The 21,764-nt window shown below is 42.5% G+C and overlaps 1 protein-coding gene across 1 annotated transcript in view; it reads right to left on the bottom strand.

Annotated features, from left to right (window-relative positions):
- Positions 1–6,863: 6,863 nt before the first annotated feature.
- Grin3a (glutamate ionotropic receptor NMDA type subunit 3A) overlaps positions 6,864–21,764 on the bottom strand; it is a 188,516-nt gene continuing 173,615 nt past the window's right edge. Inside the window, exons 7-9 of the mRNA XM_052175785.1 lie at positions 14,087–14,251; positions 11,644–11,720; positions 6,864–7,203 (exon numbers count right to left, since the gene is read on the bottom strand). Of these exons, the coding sequence (XP_052031745.1) occupies positions 6,864–7,203; positions 11,644–11,720; positions 14,087–14,251 (582 nt within the window). The remainder of the gene's footprint in view (positions 7,204–11,643; positions 11,721–14,086; positions 14,252–21,764) is intronic.

Genomic DNA, 21,764 nt, shown 5'->3' on the forward strand with positions numbered 1-21,764 from the left:
CAGTGCATCTAAAGAAATACCCTGACTTGTGTAGTATTTGAAAGAGAATGACTCTTACAGGCTAGTAGATTTGAGTTCCCAGCTGGTGGCACTGTTTGGGAAGGATTCAGAGGTGTTGCCTTATTGGAGGAGGAGTGTCACTGGAGGAGGAGGTGAACTTTGAGGTTTCGAAGTTCCATAATGTTTCTAGTAAGCTCTCTGCCATGCTTGCGGATTGAGAAGTGAACTCTCAGCTACTGCTCTAGTAGCTGAGAGCTCACTTCTCAGCTACTAGAGCTGAGAAGTCTGCTTGTCTGCTCCCGTGCTCCTCGATGTGGTAGTAATAGGCTCTCACCCTCAGGAACGGAGTCCCAAATCAAATGCTTTTTTTTTTTTTTTTTTTTTTGTAAGTTGTCTTGATCATGTTGTTTTATCACAGCAATAAAAAAGTAATTAAGGCAACTAGTTACTATCATTACCTTTTGAGGATTTCTGCTCAACCTTGGTCCATTCCTGACATTAGCTGTTGAGGTCTTACAACCTGTTTCACAGTTCCTAAGATTTGGATTTGGAAGGGCCAGTGTCTTAACATTGCAATCCCCAACATGTGGGAGAGGCATAGAGTACTCAGTAAAGGTGTCTGGATAATTGGGCTCCCTTCCTTCTGCCAACCCTTCAGAAGTCTGGCTCATTGTACCTGTGTGTGAATTCAACCCTTTTTTTTCTCTTTCAAAATGCTTTTCTTTATAGAGTAACTCTTTATATTTCAAATATTTATGACTGAAAATTTAATTTATGGTAGTAACTAAAAGAATTGTTGGGAATTTTGAAGTTAATATTTCTGTAGAGACAGCCTGCAACAGTTGGAACTTCTCTTAATATGGACTATTCTATCTTTGAATGACAGTGTAGACAGTATTGAAGCCATAGAATTGATAGATATGATAATGATGTGCCTAGAGGATTTCAAGTTACTGACATCAGTGAAATGAGCTGATTTGAAAGGTTAGCTGTGAGAACGGAAAAGGAGCCCAGACTGTTCTTTAGAGATGAGGTAGCAGGTTGTGGGCCACTCAAGTGAGCCAGCCACTCAATTGGCATGTGATTCTCAGACTTTTACTTCTCTTTCATTCTCATTGAAGAGAGAGAGAGAGTTGGGGAGAGAGAGGGAGGGAATATGAGAATGAAAACCTACGAGCTTATGATCCTTTCATGTACGGGGGATATATGCAGTGTATCAGGGTGATCTTGGTTCTGCCTTTCTCTTCTTACTCCATAAAGCTTGTACTTAACATTTGTCATGTTGAAGGCCAGGTAGTGGTGGCGCAGGCCTGTAATCCCAGCACTCTCAGAGGCAGAGGCAGGCGGATTTCTGAATTCGAGGCCAGCCTGGTGTACAGAGTGAGTTCCAGGACAGCCAGGCCTATACAGAGAAACCCTGCCTTGAAAAAACCAAATCCAAAATAAAATAAAATTTGTCATATTGAAGTATTTGAAGTCCTCCAGGACCCTAATTGCTATGGTTTCCCCATCCTGGACTTGTGCACGTTTTTTTCTTAAGATGCTTGTCACCCTCCAACTATGTCCCCATACTACTAGGACATGCACATTTGTACCTGTACACACATGAAGAGCAGAGTTATATCTTTGCTGCTGTAGGACTTAATGTATTTTCAGAAAAACTTTATGGGTAAATATGTGTATCAAGAGCACGTGTATGTGTGTATGTGTGTAGGTTAGAGGACTCAGGTGTCAGTTCTTACTTTCCAGCTTGCTTGAGACAGATTTTTTCCCCCTGTGTTTCAAGGCTAGTTGATGGTCATATTAGCTTCCAGAGATTCTCCTGTTTCTGCCTCCCATATTGCTATAGGAGCACTGGGTTTATACATACATGCTGTTACACCTGGCTCTTACATGGGTTCTGGAGAAAGGAACTCAGGGTCTTATGTATGCACTGCAGTCACTTTACCCACTAAGTCATCTCCCTGGCCTTGATGTGCATTCCTTTATCAGACTACATATGACATTGTATTGCTAGATTGTATATCTCATACACAACTACATTGAGCCTTATGGGTCCCTGAGATGAGAATCTCCTATTACCTTGCTATCTCTCCAGCAACTTGTCTTAATACCTGGATCTCCAGAATGAATGATGCAAAATGTGTTAGGGAAGTTGGCAGTTTTATTAGGTTATAGCAAGCTCATGCTTTTATGAGATTTGACTTGGTTATATTTCAAAAGAATGTGTAGAGAATGTGTCAGGCTAGAAGATTCATGAAGGCAAGTTTGCAAGCTGCTGAGACTGCTCGGGTTGTCAGAAACTGCCTGCATCCTGTAGGACTGCTGAGTGACTTGGAGCAGTTTGCACCAGTGCTTGGCAAGACTTGGATAGCAGAACAAATGCAGAATCAGTTATTTCTGTGGCATTGGGTGCTGGGGTCTGAGAATCGAGTCTGAGTGAGCAGTCAAGTACAGTGATTTCAGCTTCCCTCTGATCTGTAGAGCTGGTCAAGTTGAGGCTTGGGTCAGAGTAAGATTAGAGGAGCAAGAGGCAGGCATTGAGCAAAATACTGACAGTACTCTTATGGTTGTGCTCTGTGCACACGTACTATGATGGTGTTGTAGTAGATAACAGTAGTAGATTAGCTACTACTGTTGTTAGCTGCATGACCTTGGGCAGGTCACAAAATCTCTGACATGTTTCTTCCACCTGTAATCTCTGACTTTATTCTACCTGTAAACTATCTGTGCCTGACTATTGTAGACTATATCTGAAGTATTTAGTATCACATGGTGGTAATATAATCACATGATTAAACTTCATTATATTATATTGACTGTGCCTAAGTGTTAGCTATTACGGTATGTTTATTAAACCTGGAAAGATCAAGTTAAGAGAAGGTCCCCCAGGCTAAGACCATACCTGCCCTTTCCACTGTTGTGGTTTAGCTGCTGATGTGTAAATGCAAACTAGGATGTTCTTGTTGAATTACTACAGGAGTATAATTTGGGCAGAGTGTTTAGAGACCCAATGAAGGGCGCTTTTTTCCCTACAATGTCTTTCTCATATAAAGGTGCTCCTGCTTCCTAATGCCCGTGCTCTTCCTTCTCTCTGCACATCTTGTGCTGCTGTTGATTAGACAAAGAAATATGCATAAGTCTTTTGTCAATGGGTCCCTTTGAGGAAGGGCCTGGGGTCTTGGAAGTATTCTAATCCCCAATGAATGCCGGCAACACAACAGAAAGTTAAGTTTCTGTCTGAACATTTATTCCACAGTCATAGAAACTGAAGATGGAAAAGACCCAAGGACATCTAGTCCATCCTCATAGTTGTACAAGAAAAGTGGCTGGAGCAAAACAGCCTGTTCACGTCATGCTCACAAGACAGCGTTGCAGTTCTTGGAGCAGAGCAGTTGCACACACACGGAAATGAAGACGCAGGGCAAATACTCTTCACAGACCTTAAGGAAATACTTAGAAGCACTTCATTTTCATAAAATGACTGACAGCTAAATGAAAGAAGAGTGAGGAATCCCTAGCCCAGATGTGTTTGGTGGCAGAAGTAGGGAGTAGGGTCGGGGAGAAATGTAACAAAACAGTGCGGGTGGTGAATGGTTTTAATGTCTAGAAAAGTGATTTCTGCTGAAGACTCAGTGGATTTTTCTGGCTTGCTTTTTCAAAGACTCCAAAGTAGTTTCTTGTCTTCTTGATCCACACAAAGTGGTGGTCCATGTTGCTCAAGGCTGTCTTGGACCTAACACTAAGGAGTTACCTCAGTGATACAGTTGTGTTCTGAGTAGCTTCATGTACATTTCAGGGGTGGTGGTGGGAGGGAAGCAGCCATTCCTATACAGGGTTTGTGCAAATCTTATAATAGAAAATCCAGGCACACTACAGACCCCAACTTCTTAGGTCCATATGGCCGCCTCTGGCTATCCAGCCTGTTCTAACTTCCTTTTCTTATTTGTTGGAAGAATTCTCTCTCCTCTGTGGCAGATACACTGTGGAACTTTTCCTTTCTTTGCTTTAAGTGCTCCCTGTGTAGGCCCCCTTGGAGAATGGGCTTGGAGTGGGGGACGGTTTGTCACATTCATGCCCCCCCCCCCACACACACACACTGGAGCCGGGTTGGAAGATGGGGATGGAGGCTTTTCTGAGCCAATGAAATCGGAGCTCAGGAGGCCACACAATATCCCTTAGCTCTTTCTACCAGCCCTGCCCCTGGAGCTTTCCACTGTGAGTCTGAGGAGAGGTGAGGGAGCTGAGGTGGAGCACAACAAAGGTTTGGAAGGACTCTCCCTTTTGTGAAATCTTTGTACAAAACACAGCACACTGTTTCACAAATTGCAAAACACTGATCAATTACTACCATTAAATTTTTTTGTTTTTGTTTTTTTTGTTTTTTTGTTTTGTTTTTGTTTTTTTTTTTTTTTTTTGCTATTTATCATGAAACTGCTTCACAAGCACTTATGTTTTGTTTTTCCCCCCAGGATGTGAAAGCATCTTAAGCAGTGTTGACAGCAGTCAGCCTGCTCTGTTCCTGCTGCTGCTTGCTGCATCCTGGCCAGTTTGGCCAAGTAGTTTCCCTTAAGAATGCACACTGGTTCTCTGCTCTGTGGGTAGGCAGGATACTTTGCTACTTAGAATGCCTCAGTCGAGAAGCTTAAGATAAACCAGATATACAAAAATCCAAACTTACAAAACAGATACCTTAAGGGATAATTGGTTTGCATTACAAAAGAATTCTTTACAAAAGATTTCACCTCTGTGTTCCCTTAAGTAGCTAGCTGAGCCGTTGAACAAATGTCCATGTACGATAGGAGCGTGGCTGTCATGTGAATTGAGGTACACTATACATCAGCCTTGCAGGCTGAACAGGCAACCAGGGATGCTTGGAGCAGAGCTCCCAGGACATTGTTACAGATGGGTGGGAATGGCTAAGGGATGGAACCTGCCAAAGGCAGCTGAGGCCCGCTGGGGTGAGAATGTGGTGGGCATGAGGACGCTGCAAAGTACTTTGTCCACTGTTATCAGGGCTTCTCCCCCTCACTGAAATGTTGACTCTGTGAAGCAGAAGTCTTTTTAAAGTCCCCCTGCCTCCTCTTGAATGTCTCTAGAGCTTACTTGCACTCCCAGGTTGACTCTTCCGTGTAACTCCTTCCTCAAGGGTTCTGATTAACAAGTTTATATCTTTAGGTGGGAATCTTTGTAGCTCTTGGTAGAGTGCAGATAGTGTGTCCCAAAGTGGGAGGAGTTGTGCCACTGATGCCCCTTTTAATGATCTGAGCACTCCTTAGGGCACCGTTGTGCATTCTTTGTACATTACAATGACTGGAGAAGTGAGAGCCTAGAAGATGAAGCAGTACGAACTGGTCAACAAGAAGGTCTACTTTCAGATGGAACCCTGGTGTAGGTTGGGGGCGTGGAAACCAGTCAGTAGTTGGGTGCTGAAGAGGAGAAAAGGCGACAGGCTTCTGCCTCTGACATGCCTAGAGGTAGCCAAACTTCCAGAGCAGTGCTTCTCTGAGAGTAACTTTAGGGCTGTGGTGTGCCCCAGGGTGTTGCCTAGCATTAGGAGTCTGAGCCCACCTCTAAGCCCTCCCGACATTACTTTTGGTTAAGAGTCTTGGCAATTGGCATTATAATGACGGCCTTAGATGATTATCTAGCCAACAGTTGGGAACATACAGGAAATCTAGAGAGCTCATGTTTCTTTCCTTCGTGCCAAGCAATTGTATGACTAGAAAGTGATGCCTAAACAGAGGGGAAGCTAGGCTAATCACATCAATCTCTGAGGGCATTAAATGGAACCGGGAGGACAATCAGACTAGAACTTACCATAACTCATCAGGGACGAGCAAGATGGGAGGTGGTGAAGCAGGGCAGACTCCAGTACTTGACGTTTGTGATGTTCTCTGGTTGCTCCTGGGATTCCTCAGACTAACAGAGGTGGCCATTGATCTGAAAACAGCCTCACCTATGGTGTGCTGTTTCCCCTAATGCAGTGTCAGCTCACAGACCCTGTTACAGGCGTTAACTAGGTGGAGAGCAAAGGTTCCTGCTAAGGCCGTGGCCGTGCTTTGCCTCTCTTTCTTTTATAGAAGGCACACACTATGGTGGAGATGCTTGGTTCCATTAGAAGTATAGTGCAATACATTCTTTAACCAAACTGCCTTTCTGGCCCAGGGCTTTATTTTAAGAGCAACCTGTGCACTGTTGGTGCCCTCTCTGCCTGCCCTCCGCTGCCACTCTGCATCCCTTTGCCATTCATAGTACTGGGTCAACATGTTCCTACCAAAGGTTAGTCAGGATAGGCTCAGAGATCCAGAGCTGCCCAAGCACGTGGCCAGCCTAGCCGGTCAACCCTGGCCTGTGGGCATTCTGAGCTCCATTCATTTTCTTACACATCTGTTCTGTCGTAGTTTGTCTGGCCCCTGCCCTGCTCATTCAGGATGTTAGATCAAATTTAGATTGGGGAGTTGTATCAAATCTGCAACACTGGATAATTCTGTTTTGTAATAATATTAAAAACCAGCCTAGTAAGACACAGGTATGAGCAACAGTTTTTATCTCTTCTGGAGGTGCAGAGAAAGGGCTAAAAACCAGAAATATTTTGGTGGCACCAGGTGAGAAGGTTGACAGCAGCTTACCGATCCCTCAGACTTGACTCCTGATTAACTATAGGTTCCTACTATTGGAAAGATTCCTACCCTGGAGACCTGGGGGCATGTGTGGGAAGGACTGCTGTTGCATCTTAGGCCAAGAACAGCTCACTTCATTGCCAGACCCCACACCTTTGTCAATGAATATAAAAGAGCTTTACAAAGTGCCTCGAGGGCCTCAGAGTACAGGGGGCTGAGAGAGGGGAGCAGAGACACAGCCTAGGGTTCACAAGTCCGGTTTGTCCTTTGATACTCCTCCAGCTCTGTCTTCCTGCTTACAGCCAACTGCAGTTCCTGTCGGATCACTTGGATCTGTTTCTCCAGCTCAGAGAGTTCCTGCATCACCGAGTTCCGAGTTACATTGAGGGAGTCTGCTTTCCCATTGGTGGTCAGTGAGGCAGGGAGCTCTCTTCTCCTTGGAGGGAGAGGGATGTCCTGGTGGGTCTGGGTACCCAGCTGGTTTTGTCCTTCCTCGTCGTTAAAGATGTATTTTCGTTGGTTGTCATGACTCAGATTGGAAGTATTCCATACCATGAGCTGCTGGGGTCCCATGTTGGACCTAGGAAACAGAGACAATTCAGAGTCCCCTTCTGTCTTGCAGGTCCATCTTCTCCATCTGCTATGTGAACAGCAGAGAACTAGTTACATTTGTAGAATTGAAATCACCAAGTCATGAATGGACTGCCTGTTTAGAATGTCATGGGAACAATAGGAGTCATGAACTGAATTGAAGGTCTTACCAAGCCTTATGTTGCTTTGAAACTTGAATTGGATATCTTCTGATGAAATGGGAAATGTTACATTGTCTTATGAATAATTTAAAGTATCTCTGTGTGAGGGTTGGGAGAGAGAGAGAGAGAGAGAGAGAGAGAGAGAGAGAGAGAGGGAGAGAGAGAGAGAGGAGAACGGGATAAACACATGTTGAGGGCACAGCGTGACATCCTGTGTTTTCCTCTGCTACCTTTTGTCTTATGCTTTAGACAGGGGACACAACGTCACCTTTTGGCTAGCCAATAAGCTCTCAGGATCTGCCTTACCCCATTCCCCAATGCTGGAGTTACAGGCAGATATAATCATGTTAGACTTTAATTTGGGTGTTCAGGATTCAATTCAATTCTCATACTTGCAGAGCAGGCTGAGCCATCTTTTCCACACCTAGGTACATTTTCATACCTTACCTATAGGCAATGTTCAGAAAGCAGTGCTGCCTGGAGACGGCCTATGACTATAGGGATTAAGCCCTTGTAAGACTGAAGGATCTCTTTGTTCTGGGGTAGTGCCTAAGCACTGGCTGGCTGATTGGTTGGTCATAGGTTTGTAATACTTTATGACTGACTTTTAGCCCTTCTGGGCCATACTTGGCTTCAGGGGAGAATAAAGACATATTAACAAAGGTTTTAGCACAGTGTTTCTCATCACAGAGGTGACTCTATATAGGTTCAGAATGACCAGTCAAGTTTGATGCTTGCAAACAAGAGTATCCCTGATTCCTGCTGAGTTGATGATGACTGGAAATAGACGTACAATGTCTTCAGACTTGCATATACCACTTGCCACTGTCACGCAGACATGGCTGTACAATGCCAGTGACTGTGGGAGGGAGGAAACCAGGCATGTTTCTAAATACACCTTGACAGTTGGATACAATGGGATGTTTCTCACTGTGAGAACAGCTTAAACTAAGCAGTGTGACTACTGATTCCTTCCACCCTGGAGGAGAAGGAGGAGGAAGAAGAGGAAGATTATGACCACTTTTGCAGTTTACCACATGGTGCAGCACAGTAGGAAACCCCTATTAAATCCCTATGTTTTGTTTCCATAAAATTGAATCAGCTTTATTTCTGGACTCCTAATTGCCCAAGAGAGAGGGAGTGGAGGCCCTGGGGTGGGAAAGACAAGGGGAGGAGAAATGAATAGCAAAACACAAGAACTTAGAATGATCCTATGTTGCTTGGCCCAGAAGTGGATTGCCAAGGTCTTCTAAGTCTTTATTCCTTTTTAATCCATGGCTTCTTTCTTTGGTCTCTGAGGTCTAGCTTCATAACATTGTTTGAGACAAGGTCTCACTCTTTAGCCCAGGCTGGCCTGGAACTCATTATATAGTCCAGATTAGTCTCCAACTGATGGTAATTCTTTTGGTTTTGTCTCCCAAGTGCTGGGATTTTCAGCCATGAGCCACCACCCTTGGCTTTGGTCTCATTATTTGTTTTGGGCACTAGGAAGATTGAGAAGTTCCAAGCCTAAGTTTTAAAGACCCCACACATTGTCATTCTCAAATCTCTGCAGGTACAGTGCAAGCCCTCTTTGATCTATTGATGGGTGGCAGACCTGGAGAAAGTCTACAGGGTTCCTGGTTGGCCCAGCAGAGGACAATTGATCAGACTGCTCCTAGCTGCTTTTCCCTTTCCCCAGCCTGGCTACAGATACATGCATGAGCCCAGCTGATCCGCAGATCAGTAAGCAATTCATTTTTGTTATTAAGTTTTCGGGTGACATCTCACACAGCAGAAGCTGACTGAAACCTGCCCAGGGCATTAACATAAACACATTCCAAACCTTCTGGTCATTCCATACTATTACCCTTGTTGAAATCTCATAGATATAGAGAGCACCAGAGTTCACTTTAGCTGTGTCATGGTGTCGGGGGAAATTCTATAGTGATTCTACCTACAGCTGCTTCTGGACCTTAGAATCAGAGGTGATGTGGTCAGAAGTTCTCTTCTAGCCTCTTACTTTTCACATTAGTAAATTAAAGATTACATATAAAAATCTCTTGATATATTTATGTGTATTAAATGGGTCTTAGATGTACATTAAGGTTGTCTCGGTCCCGTGGCCTAGAATTTCTCCAAGTCACCAATCTCACGTTAATCTTCTATTCATCTGTCCCTCCAAACTCTTTCAGTAAATGTGGAGAACAGAGGAGGAAGATATGACATGATGGCATGGACATTTGTATTTTATTCTTCTCAGAGAAGAGAGAAAGGAAGCAAACCTGACTCTAGTATAGAATAATTGACAGTCGGACAGCACAGTTGTCTGCCTACTTTATTACACTCCTGTAGTGATCTGCTACTTAGAGGCAGGCAGTCTGGTCATCTAAACCTTGCAGCATCTATGTGGAAATCTAACAGAATAATAAGCAAAAGCCGGACTTCTTTGTAACATACTCTAGTTGCTAGCATCACTGCTCTGGTAATCAGTGTATGGCTTTAAGCTGCCAATGAATACAAGGTGGCTGATGCTTCAACAGACAGATGAGGTGTCTAGTTAGAAGATTTTATAACAAAATGAACAAAACCGGCTTCACTGGAAAAGTTATGTAAAATGAACGTGACTTCAAACCCAGTGAGTTTGGAAGGTTGCAGGCTCTGAGTTGTAGGGGGGTTGCCATAGGAAACCGCCATTCACAATATTTTCCATCGCTTGCAGCCCCAGTGCTGCAGTCCAGTCTCTCCAGAGCATAGCCAGCTTATCAGAATCATTTCCATTGTTGGCTAAAGTTTCTCCAGTCACCAAGTACCCCCAGCAGCCCCACTCAATCCGCGGTATCCTATGTGCTGTCACAAGTCTGTTAGTGGCAGGTTGAGGATTAATTGGGTCACAGTGATAAAGACATTTGTGTCTTAGCTCCTTGTCAGAGTAAGGAATGGGATCTGCAAGAAGAGTGGGTACTTTGAGTGATGAGATGCATTTGGCTTTCAGCATAGGTGAGGTACATATATAAGAGTCCCATTAAAGGGACAGGGTCACTGACTTCTTGTGTCTATTCCTGGAAAAAATTGTTCTGTAATTTTAAGACAGTATTTTACAGCTATGTCTTCTTATGTTTCTCTGGTTAAAGAGTGATAGAAAACTTTCTCTAGGGTAACAGAACAGCTGTGACCTGACTAGTCTGTAGTTTGTCACTAGCCGACTTGCACTGTGACGGGGGGGGGGGGGGGGGGGGGGGGGGGATACCATACTGACAACCAGGTGACAAGTCATTCTGTGACTGGAAAGTGAACCTTAAGAGATTATAAATGTAATCTTTTAGAGATTATAGATGTAAGCTAGAAGGAAGGGACTAGAACAGCCATAGAGGAGATATAAACTAGACAAGAATCCTATTGGATATCATTTTCCTTCTGTTAGCAATGAGAGCTGTTAGTGCCAGATTTTAAAACTACCCAGAAATTCCAGCTTTGAGTTGAAGATGTGCCACCAATTCTCAGAGCCAATGCACTATCTGAGGTTTCTGGGCCAGTGAGAGATCCAGGAAAGCAGCCGGGGGAAGCTGCAGCAGAGGCCGACAGGCAGCAGACCCAAGTGCTTCTGACATCTTCAGTCGTCTTGGATGAGGACAGAGCCAGCTGCAGGCTGGCGGGGATGAAGGTGTGGACCTTTGAAGCTTTTAATTCTTCCTATTAGTGAAGACCTTTTCTAGGGAGCTGTAAGAGTTGGTCTTATCAGGCATCTCTGTAGCATGTTCCATATATTTTAGGAGTACTGGAGAGGTGGGGAATTGAAATATGTCAAGAAGGCAATTCCAGGTGAAAAAGATTGCCAGCTGTGCCCACCAGGGATGGGTTCTGTGCATTGGGTACATGACACTTGCTAGTATTTATTGGGCATTCGCTTTACTTTGAAGGCTTTTAGCTGACTATCTCATTTATGACTTATAGCAACTCTGAGGAGTGGATACTGTTTTTACCTATTTTGCAAATGAGGAGTCTGAGGCATAGATGTTAAGTGACACACACTGTTAAATGTTGGAGACAGGGAGGGCCCCAGATGCCAGGCTCTGAAGCCCATACTTGCCCTTTTGTCTATGTTGCATTCCAGTGCACACTTATGTATATTTGCACAGATGTGTTTATTTTCTATTTTATTTCATTGTAACTGAAAAATCCATGTATTTGTATTGATTTTGTTTATCAAGTCCCCTTTTGAAAAAGGGTTAGTATCACAAGTCTAAACTTCTTTTTTAACAAGGGCAAAGACAGGTTTGACTTCTTACCTCTTTTCCGCACGTTTTGTCTTGGAACGTGGCTGCTTTTCTTCTACAAATGATGTGTTTAATGCTCTGTGAAACCTCTGGTAGGAAGAACAGATTTGTAAAGATCATTTGAACTGTGTGTTTCAGGGGACAAAACACTGCTTGTGATCCCACAGATTATCCAGTAGTTACAAACTGTGGTTTCTTTAACAAAAACTTTAGGCATGCATGAAATTAGGTCAACATTCAGCCACACCTTGCAAGGAAACAAGGATTCTAAATGATAGCTAATTATTTCTGCAAGAACAAATGCTTTGGGTGGTGAAACGGTATCTGATAGAAGTGACAACCAACATATCCTGTGTGGTACAAAGCCTTGTAAAGTTGTCAGAGTTCAGACTAACACAACCAAAACAAGAAAGGAAAACTGGTTTCATGAGAATTTGATTATTTTAGCTTAGAACAGAGACTGTCACTTGTCTGCAGATTTCAAGGAAAGCAAAGACTCCTCCAGAAAGTATGAGGAACAGGGTCCAGCTGTGAGAAAACTTATCTGTCTAGAAAACAAAGCGAAAGCCAAACAAACAAGAAAAACACAGATCAAGAAAACAAGTACCAGAATGACATCAAAAGCAGAACTGATCTAGCCTCACCTTCAAGAGGTGAGGCAAGGCATGCAGCGTCAGGAGGCAGAAGGAAGCCCACACTGGGGGGGGGGGGGGGCTTATCCATTTACATGGTCAGATGAAACCATGCAATTTGCTAAAGTCCTTCCTTTCTGACACACCCTCTGATTGTACCATGGATGTCCACATTGGGTTTCCACAAAGAGAGAGATGATTTTGCAGGCAAATGGATGAAACTAGAAAATGTCATCCTGAGTGAGGTAACCCAAACTCAAAAGGGCATGCATGGTATGTACTCACTGATAAGTGGATATTAGCCAAAAAAGTGCAGAATACCCATGATATACCCCACAGGCCATAAGATGTTAAATAAGAAGGGAGGCCCAAGTGAGGACTCTTCAATCCCACTTAGAAGGGGAGACAAAATCCGTCATGGGAGGTAGAGGGAGGGAGGGACCTGGATGGGAGAGAGGAGAGGGGAAGGGACTAGGGGACAGGATCAGGCTTGGGGAGAGACAGGAGAGAGGGCCAGAGGGCTAGGAGAAAGAATGGAAATATGCAGCTGTGGGGGATGGGGGGTGTGGTAGGAATCTCTAGGAAGCCCCAGAGACCCAGGATGAGGAGTCAGTGTGGATGACCTTAGCTGAAATGCCCAACTGTGGGGATATGGAACCTGATGAGACCACCTCCAGGAGCCAGACAGGAACCCCAGTGGAGGGATGGGGACCCCAGCCCACCTACAAAAGTTTTGACCCAAAATTGGTTCTGTCTAAAAGAAATTCAGGGACAAAGATAGAGCAGAGACTGAAGGAATGACCAGTGGCAAGCCCCTTTTGAGACCCATCCATGGACAGGTATCAATCCCTCACAATCCCTATTAATTATGCTATATTGTACTTGCAGACAGGAGCCTAGCATAGCAGCCTTCTGAGAGCTGTTAGCCAGCAGCTGAGACAGATGCAGATACCTACAGACAAACATTGGACGGAAGTTGGGGACTGCTATGGAAGAGGTCGGAGAAGGGTTGGAGGAACTGACAGGATGGTAACCCCATAGGAAGACAAACAGTGTCAAGTAACTTGGACCCCTGAGAGCTCCCAGAGACTGAGCCACCAGCTAAAGAGCATACCTGGGCTGATCCAAGGCTCTCAGGACATATCTAGCAGAGGGCTGCTTTGTCTGGCCTCAGTGGGAGAGGATGTGCCTAGTCCTGCAAAGACTTGATGCACCAGGATGGGAGGATGCTAGGGAGGGAGCTGCCCTCTCAGAGTAAGGAGGGACTGGGAAGGGGCAGCATTTGGGATGTAAATAAATAAATGAATAATAATAAAAAAGAAATGTGTCTAAATGATCTGTGTCAGCAGTTTTAATTATCTCTGTAAATTAGGTGTTGATGTCTATCTTACAAGAGAAAACCTTGTTTCTACAAGACGTGGTCTCATGCAAGCAGGCCTCAGAACTCTTGGCAGAGAAACAAAGACCAGGGAAATGGGAGACAACTAGAAGCAAACAGAAACTTGAGACTCTTACTGGCTTTCACTTTGACATAGAAAAATCAGTAGGGAATGGAATGTTCACATCGTCTCTTCAGATGATTTTTGTGAAGTGAAACTGGGCTCAAAATTAGTTATAATGTATCTTCTATGGGCAGCAGTAGTATTTCAGGAAAGGAGGGGATACTGTGAGTCCTCAGGTTATGGGGAGATGTGGAATAGAGGGAGTCCCACCCCTGCATACTTGACCGCTCCTCTCTTCATCTCTTGCCATTTTCTGATTGACTAACTTCCTCAGGAATTCTTAAGTATGGGAACACCGGCACAAAGTCCCACAGAACTCACCTGACTGGTGTGCAGCCAGTACTGCAGTTTGGATTTGTTTTTGATTCGTGGTAGCAGCAGCCTGTACACTATGTGTTCACCAATGGTTGTCAAGATGGAGAGACCAAATCCTATGCACAGCAACACGAAGAGTCCAGAGAAATGCTTGATGCCCATTTGCAAAGTCTGCAAGACAGAAGAGGCCTTGGGTGCCATGGCTCATGCCTGTTTGCTCTTTTGGTTCACTGTGTAGTCCTTAGCTGACCCTTCCTCCCTGGGAGGAGCCCACTCTACTCCTCCCTCAGCCCATGGAGGACACAGCCAGGGTCACTGAGGGATTACTGCTGAGCACAGCCCTGTAGTGCTGATTACACAGTGATCTCACTATGTGTCCTCCCTGGAGTTGTCCAAAGGCTCCGAGTCTGGACCTTGCTTCCATTTCTTAGAAGCAGAGGAATAAAGAAGTTAACAGTTGGTTATGTGAAACAGTTGAATAGCTATGAAAGAACCTCTTTCAGGAGCAGAGGAGGAATAGATTTAAGAAGAAAAGACCATGAGCTGAATAATCATGGAAGTCAGACAGAGCAGGGACTGTCAGGACCCTTTAGTTCAAGGTCTGAATGCCCGCTAGCTGTTGAAATACACCAGTGACATACAGAAAGTGGAACCTAGCCGCAAGATGAGACAGCTGTGGAGAAGAAGGAAAAGGAACATTGCCTGCTGGCTTTTTGGGAGTAGTTTTACAGCTTTGGAGTTAAGGAAACATACTATGAAAAGTTCTTATATGACACAGTAATAGGCCTGCGTATGGTATCATTATCATTAATAATTAGTGCCCAATATATTATTGCTGCAATTACAGTGAGAACTACTTCTGGGTTTCACCATTTGAACCATAAAACATTTGGCAAAAACTCTGAGCCATCTTTTTTTTTTTTTTAATAAAGGACTGTCAAGATGAGGAAAATGTAACTCACACTGGGTTACCTCACACTGGGTTACAGATAAACACACAGACGTTCTGTTTTCTTGTATATAACAAAATCTCATTTTTCTCATATTCTAATAGATAAGTGTCTTGGGCTCATTTCTTTATTAATTTTTTTATACTTATACATTATTAGGCTAACAAAAAGGTTTTATTTTATTTTATTTGTTTTTTTTTTTTTTTTTGAGACAGGGTTTTTCTGTGTAGCTCTGGCTGTCCTGGAACTCACTCTGTAGACCAGGCTGGCCTCAAACTTAGAAATCTGCCTGCCTCTGCCTCCCAAGTGCTGGGATTAAAGGTGTGTGCCACCACTGCCTGGAGGTTTTATTTTATTTTATGTACATGGGTATTCTGTCTGTATGAGTGTCAGTACACACATGCAAATGTCCACAGTCAGCAGAAGAAGGTGTTGGGAACCCCCCCCCCCCCCCCCCCCCCCCCCCCCGCCACAGAATGGAGTTAAAGATAGTTGTTAACTTCCACATAGGTGCTGAGAATTGAACCCTGGTCCTCTGGAAGAGCAACAAGTGCGCTTAACCTCTAAGCCATCTTTCCTGTTCTGTTTATTATTTATTTTCTGGCTTTTTGGGAAAGGGTTTCACTGTGTAGTCCTGGCTGTCCTGTTTATTTTAACTAGGCATTTCATAGGCATGCCAGAGTCTATATTAATTAATTAATATTTAATTACTAATTAATTATTAATTAATATTTACCAATTAAATATTAATTATCTCCATTTCATGTATGAGGAGCCTAGCAATTATAATGTTTCTACAGATCCAGCACATTAATATGCGGGGGAAGCAGGCTGCAGGTATAGGTTGACATCTGTGCTTTCTATCAAGTGAACCTATCTTGCAGGTACCCTTTGCTATCTGATTTCTCGCTATGTATTCTCTATAACAAGTTGCCACATATTTTTATTCATATTTTTGCAGTTGAGTTGAAAGTCCTCTATACTCTATGGGCATCAACCCAAATGTTTGTGTCTGAATCTGAAGGATAAGGAATAAGACTGAAGTTGTAATTCAGCTTTCTTCTCTTTGGTCATTGTGCTTGTTTGCTTTTGTCAACTTGATACAAGGTAGAAGTACTTGATGGCATCTCAGTTGGGGAACTGCTTCCGCCAGAGTGGCCTGGGGAAAGTCTGTGGAGGAATTTTAGAGTAATGATTGATGGTGGTAGAGCCACTACTGGGCGGGTGGTCTTGGGTTTTCTAAGAAAGCAAGCTGAGCAAGCCATGGCGAACAGACCAGAAAGCTCCATGATCCCTGCCTCTGCTCCTGTTTTGAGTTCCTGATTTGACTTCCCTCAGTTATATGGCATGAACCCTTCCCTCCCCCAGTTTGCTTTTAGTGGTTGTTTTATCACAGCAATGAAAAGTAAACTGGATTAGTCATGCTCTCTTAATTATGCCGCACCTAGTAGAGCTCTTGCTTAGGGTACATAATTCCATCAGCTTTATCTTTAGCACAATAAATGAATTGATAAATAATAAATAATTATCTCAGTTTAAATGCTTCAGATCATATAGTCATCGTTGGTGGATTATGATATCACAGTCCACACATTGTACATTAGGAATATATGCACATAGATGTCTAAATAAGAGAATTTCTGTGATAATTGAGTAATGCAGTTGTGGTTCTAAATTAAGTGGGGATGTAATTTGTGTTTCCCCATGAGAGTAATGAGAAATGCTGCCAGCCATCGTCTGCAAACACTGGTCATCACAACTTTAAGAACAAACTAAATCTAGATTTAAAAAAAAATAAAAAGCCTGTAATAATTATCTAATGTGTGGTTTCTGCCTAGACCATGGATGCTTTCAGGAAAACGCAGAGCCCAAGGCTACCTTTTTTTTTTTTTTTTGGTGCCCAAACTCAGTCTTGTACTTGTTGATATGTGTACATTTGGAACAGCCATTCCAAAGCTTCCAGCAAGGATTGCCATGATTGTATTTCACTCATCGTTTGAATCTGACATGTTGATGATGTTTTCATGCAACTAATCCTTCTTCCCACTCACAGGTTGTCCACAGTACACAGCAAGCACTCTGTCACAGACAGCTGTTTGTGTTCATTGCTCCCAATTACTCTCCTCTCATTCTGACATGGACCTACTGTCGTCAGGTTGCTGTCCAGCTGCCCCACAGTGAATCACCTTACTCATTATATACTTTGGGTGGGGGTACATCTCTCTCTCTCTTGGTTCCACTTCAGTCCCCATTGCCAATCCTCATCACCCTGACTGTAATAGATGGCATGATCTCAATTCCTTGCTATACTTCTGTTTTATCCAGATTTATGACTTTAAGTGCCACTGATATGCTAATGATTTTCAAGAATTAAGGACTTTGTTCTTCAATTCTCTACTCAAAACTATTTGGGTATCCCAAAATATATGACATTTAATACATTACAATCAAACTCCTTTGAATAGAAGTACTCTACATGGATGGATAATGCTACTACTAGAAGCCATAAGTTAGTAAGTAAAAATCCCAGTGAGTGGGTTATACCCCTCTGAGTTGTTGGTAAAGGAAAACCCAGAGGCCTTCCAAACAATCCAGGCTATCACCAGCACTCTTGGTTGCTCACCAGATCTAGACGACATGTTATGAAATATACTACCCACTTTGGTTTCTAGACATAGAGAAAAACAGTTGAATCTGAGCAAAAGCTTACTCCCTGCTGACTAGTTGATGGTTCTGCCAGGTGCTATTCAGGCGACTGGAAGAGAAAGGACTGGAGCTTGGATGTCATAATACCAATCCAAGGGCAAGATGTGCCTATCGAGACAATAATGGCATGGCCATTATGCAAGTAATTGTTTCCTAATTGGATTTGAGACCTTGTGTACAAGAAGACATGTGCCTGGCACTGCAAACCGGGTCAAAGCCTAAGAGGGCAACTACTGTTATTATTTTACTAAATGGACATGTTAACCTATCTTCTTAATATTTGTTTTTGACTATCAGCCTTGGTCAAGGAAGATTGTGCTTGTTGTGCTTGTGGGTGCTGGTTAACACAGACACAAAATTGGTCAGAGCGCTGAGAACACTCTTGAGGGTTCAGCCCTAAGAGGAAAACTGGCAACACAACAAAAGGGGAAATGGAAAAGCTGTAAGGGCCTGAGTCTCAGGAACGATATCCAGCTCTTTCCTGTCCACGCACGGCAGAGATGGCGGCCTCTATAGAACCGAACCCAGCAACATCCCATCGTGGATCACTGCAGAAGACATGAGGGCCCACCTCCTTCTCAGGAGCTGTAAGCAGTTTGAGATTACTGTATCCTTTTTAATATAACGTAAATTTTTTTGAGTCACAGTCTCATAGCTTAGGCTGCCTTGGAACTCAACATATAGTTCAAACTATCAGTTAACTCAAGGAAATCCTCCTGCCTTATCTCCTGAGTGCAGGGATTACAGGCATGAGCTACCATGCTTGGCACCACACAATTACTTTAAAATTCTCCTTTTTTCCCCTCTGAACTAAGATAATTCACACACACACACACACACACACACACACACACACACATGTATATAAATATACATTTTTTTCTAGAGTGGTAAGCAAATACACTCTATTTTTTGAACAATTCTTTTAAAAATGATCCTTTTAATCTCTAAAAATTAGTCATCTATTTATTAACTTCAATGGATTAAGTTCATTTCTTCTTTTATCATGATTTACTATTACCAAACTGCTATGATAATACTTTATCATATATGATAAATATTATTGCAGTAAAAAATGTCTGTACCAATTTAAATATATTATTTAAGATTGAGATACATGTTGCCATTGTGGTGGTTATCAAGCCGATAGTTACAACTATTTTGGTAATCAACAATATCTGAAATGGCCTTAAAAAATGGCTGAAACCAGACTCAGTGCCACCCAAGGTACAAGACACTTCAAAGCTCCAGATCCTCATAACCTCACCAAACTTGTTTCATACGTTTTTCTGGTTCTCGCCCCTTTCTGGTGCAAACATCAAATCCACGACTATATGTGCATTGTGCATGCACTCTGACACTGGCTGTACCCTAGTCCAATTTGATTTAAGTATTGTAATTAATATTTATTTGATGGTTGAATATTTCCCATTTATTTTTCCTGCCTTTTGTGTAGATCATGTTTGCATTTTCTGCATTTATGAATTTTAGACACGAGAGTTACTTTGACTTTTCCTTTCTATGTTTTTCCACTTTAGTTTTTACTATAGGATCATTTTTATTTTTTGGATTTTATTCCATAAATGTTTGGAATTTCATGTGTGTGTTTATTTTGTCTTCTCCACAAGCTTGTATTGTTTCAATTGTTTTGGAAAAAACTGTTTTGTGGTCAGTGGTGATTTGGAAGAATGCTGACCTCTTCAGTCTATCTTGAGTTTTTATGCTAGGGAACAGAGCTATGATGAGTTTTCTTTAGGCCTTTTAACTTTGTATCAATACTTCAGAAGCTTATATCTTAGAAAAACCTACAATCCTTTTAGTCAAACTTTCAATTTCATTTAAAATCCTTGTGTGTGTGCATGCGTGAGTGTGCACATGTTTCTCCATGTGTTGGGATTAAAGGCATGTACTACCATGCCAGGAAATTGTTGGGTTTTAAAAAGCTTGAAAAACCATATTCTAAAGCTGCCATTATAGGCATCAAAGTGCATATTTATGGATAAGATTAGGCTCATCAGAGAACATCCTCTCATCTACACAGCTTTATTGCTATGTCTTTGCACTAGTGTTTTTCACTACAAATAATTTGTAGGTATTGTGACATAGTTTATAAATCATAGTTATTACCGATACCTACCATTGGTATAGGTAATACTGAAAAGGATCCAAGATTCTGGGAATATGGCCTAGCATACATGACACTTGAGTCCTATAACCTCTCACCCCCTCACCCTACTCCCAAATACCCAATCTAATTCTCAGACTAGCAGCTACATTTCTATTCCTTGATGCCATTTCTAAAGCATGACTGACTTGGAATACAAACCTACTGTGCCGAGGCAACTATTTTCTGTCTGTTTGAAAAAGAGCTGTCTGGTGGCATGGAAAATGTAACATATGGTAGAGAGCAGACACAATTCATTAACCTGGAATCATAATATGTCGTTACTAATGTGTGTATTTTTGGAGCATATTGCTGTTATCAGTTTAATTTAAACACGGTCACTTGTTCCTCAAGCTAAGATGAAATGGAAGGTAGTTTAAAACTATGTTGAGGGGCTGGAGTGATACCCTGGTAATTGACCTGAGTTCAATTCTCAGAACTAACTTAAAAGATGGAGACAGGAGAGTCTGTGGAGTTCATCAAACAGCCAGCCTCATCTCAATAGTGACTCCCAGATCCCGGTGAGACGCTTTCCCTTAAAATACAAGAGAGACAGTCTCTAAGGAACAAACTCAGGGAAGACCTCTTGTCCTCACATACATGTACACACTTGTACACTTGCACATGTACTCACATGCACATGCATGCATACACACACATTCATGTATGTACACATACATACAAACATGCATGCACACATACACACACACTTTTTAAATACATTTGTTTCTTTGAAATACATGATACTGAAGAGGTCTGGGCCTCTTGTTCATTGACAAACAGTTTGTTTTTGGTTTCTCCTCTTATGAAAATTGGATTAAGACCAGATTACTTTTTTTTTTTTTTTTTTTTTTGGTTTTTTTTGAGACAGGGTTTCTCTGTGTAGTCCTGGCTGTCCTGGAACTCACTCTGTAGACCAGGCTGGCCTCGAACTCAGAAATCTACCTGCCTCTTCCTCCCAGGTGCTGGGATTAAAGGTGTGCACCGCCACTGCCCGGCAAGACCAGATTACATTAATCAGATTATTCTAAATAATTTGAGACACATGAATATAGGAACAATAAAAATGAGAGGAATTTAATATAATAGAAAGCAAGCTCAGTCTTTGTGTTCTTAAATCTTTCTGTTCTTCTTGCCAGGTTCATGTCCATGGACAAGATTGTCTCTGCCATTTGTAAAGCTAACATGAGGGCACCACCTCAGTGTTGATCAAATGACATCACACAAGTTATGACAAAAGTTATAAGCTGATTGCCCCGCCACACTAAGAAGTTGTCACTCTAAGAAGTTGTATAAACTACAGGTTAGTAAGAAATTAAGTTAACTGAAAGGAAAAAAAAAAGCATTCTAACTTAGAAGTAAACATTTCCCATTTCCCCAAATAGCTAGTCAGATCGTTTTTTTGTTCTAAAACTAGAAACAAGTATTCTGTCCAAAGTTATTGCTACAAAGCTTTATGTAGCTACGACATAGTTGAGCAATTAATTTAATCCAGTTACTCCAAAAGAGAGTTTCCTTGTTAAATATGAAGTTAACCAAACATACTTCAAATCCTTGGTCATAGTTTTAAATTTTTCCTATTTGAAAGTGTATGTGTCCAGAGCTATAATGTCTGTCCTCAGGAGATCTGTTAGGTTTTAGGTTCACCTTTCTCACTAAAATTTCCTCTCAAAGTCAGATATGTTAGGCTAGGATGAAAGGCTCTCTCTCAAGTGTTCTTTATGTCTCAGGTTGAGAAGTCTGTGGTGTGTTCTGCACAATCGTGGTGAGGAGGGACTTGGCGTCTGCTCCTATTATTGCTTTTCTTGGCCAAGATTCCATAGGTGTCCAGTTGGTTTCAGAGTGGTGGTGGTGGTGGCTGGAT

This window comes from Apodemus sylvaticus, chromosome 3 (assembly GCF_947179515.1).
Source record: "Apodemus sylvaticus chromosome 3, mApoSyl1.1, whole genome shotgun sequence".
Taxonomy (NCBI): Eukaryota; Metazoa; Chordata; class Mammalia; order Rodentia; family Muridae; genus Apodemus; species Apodemus sylvaticus.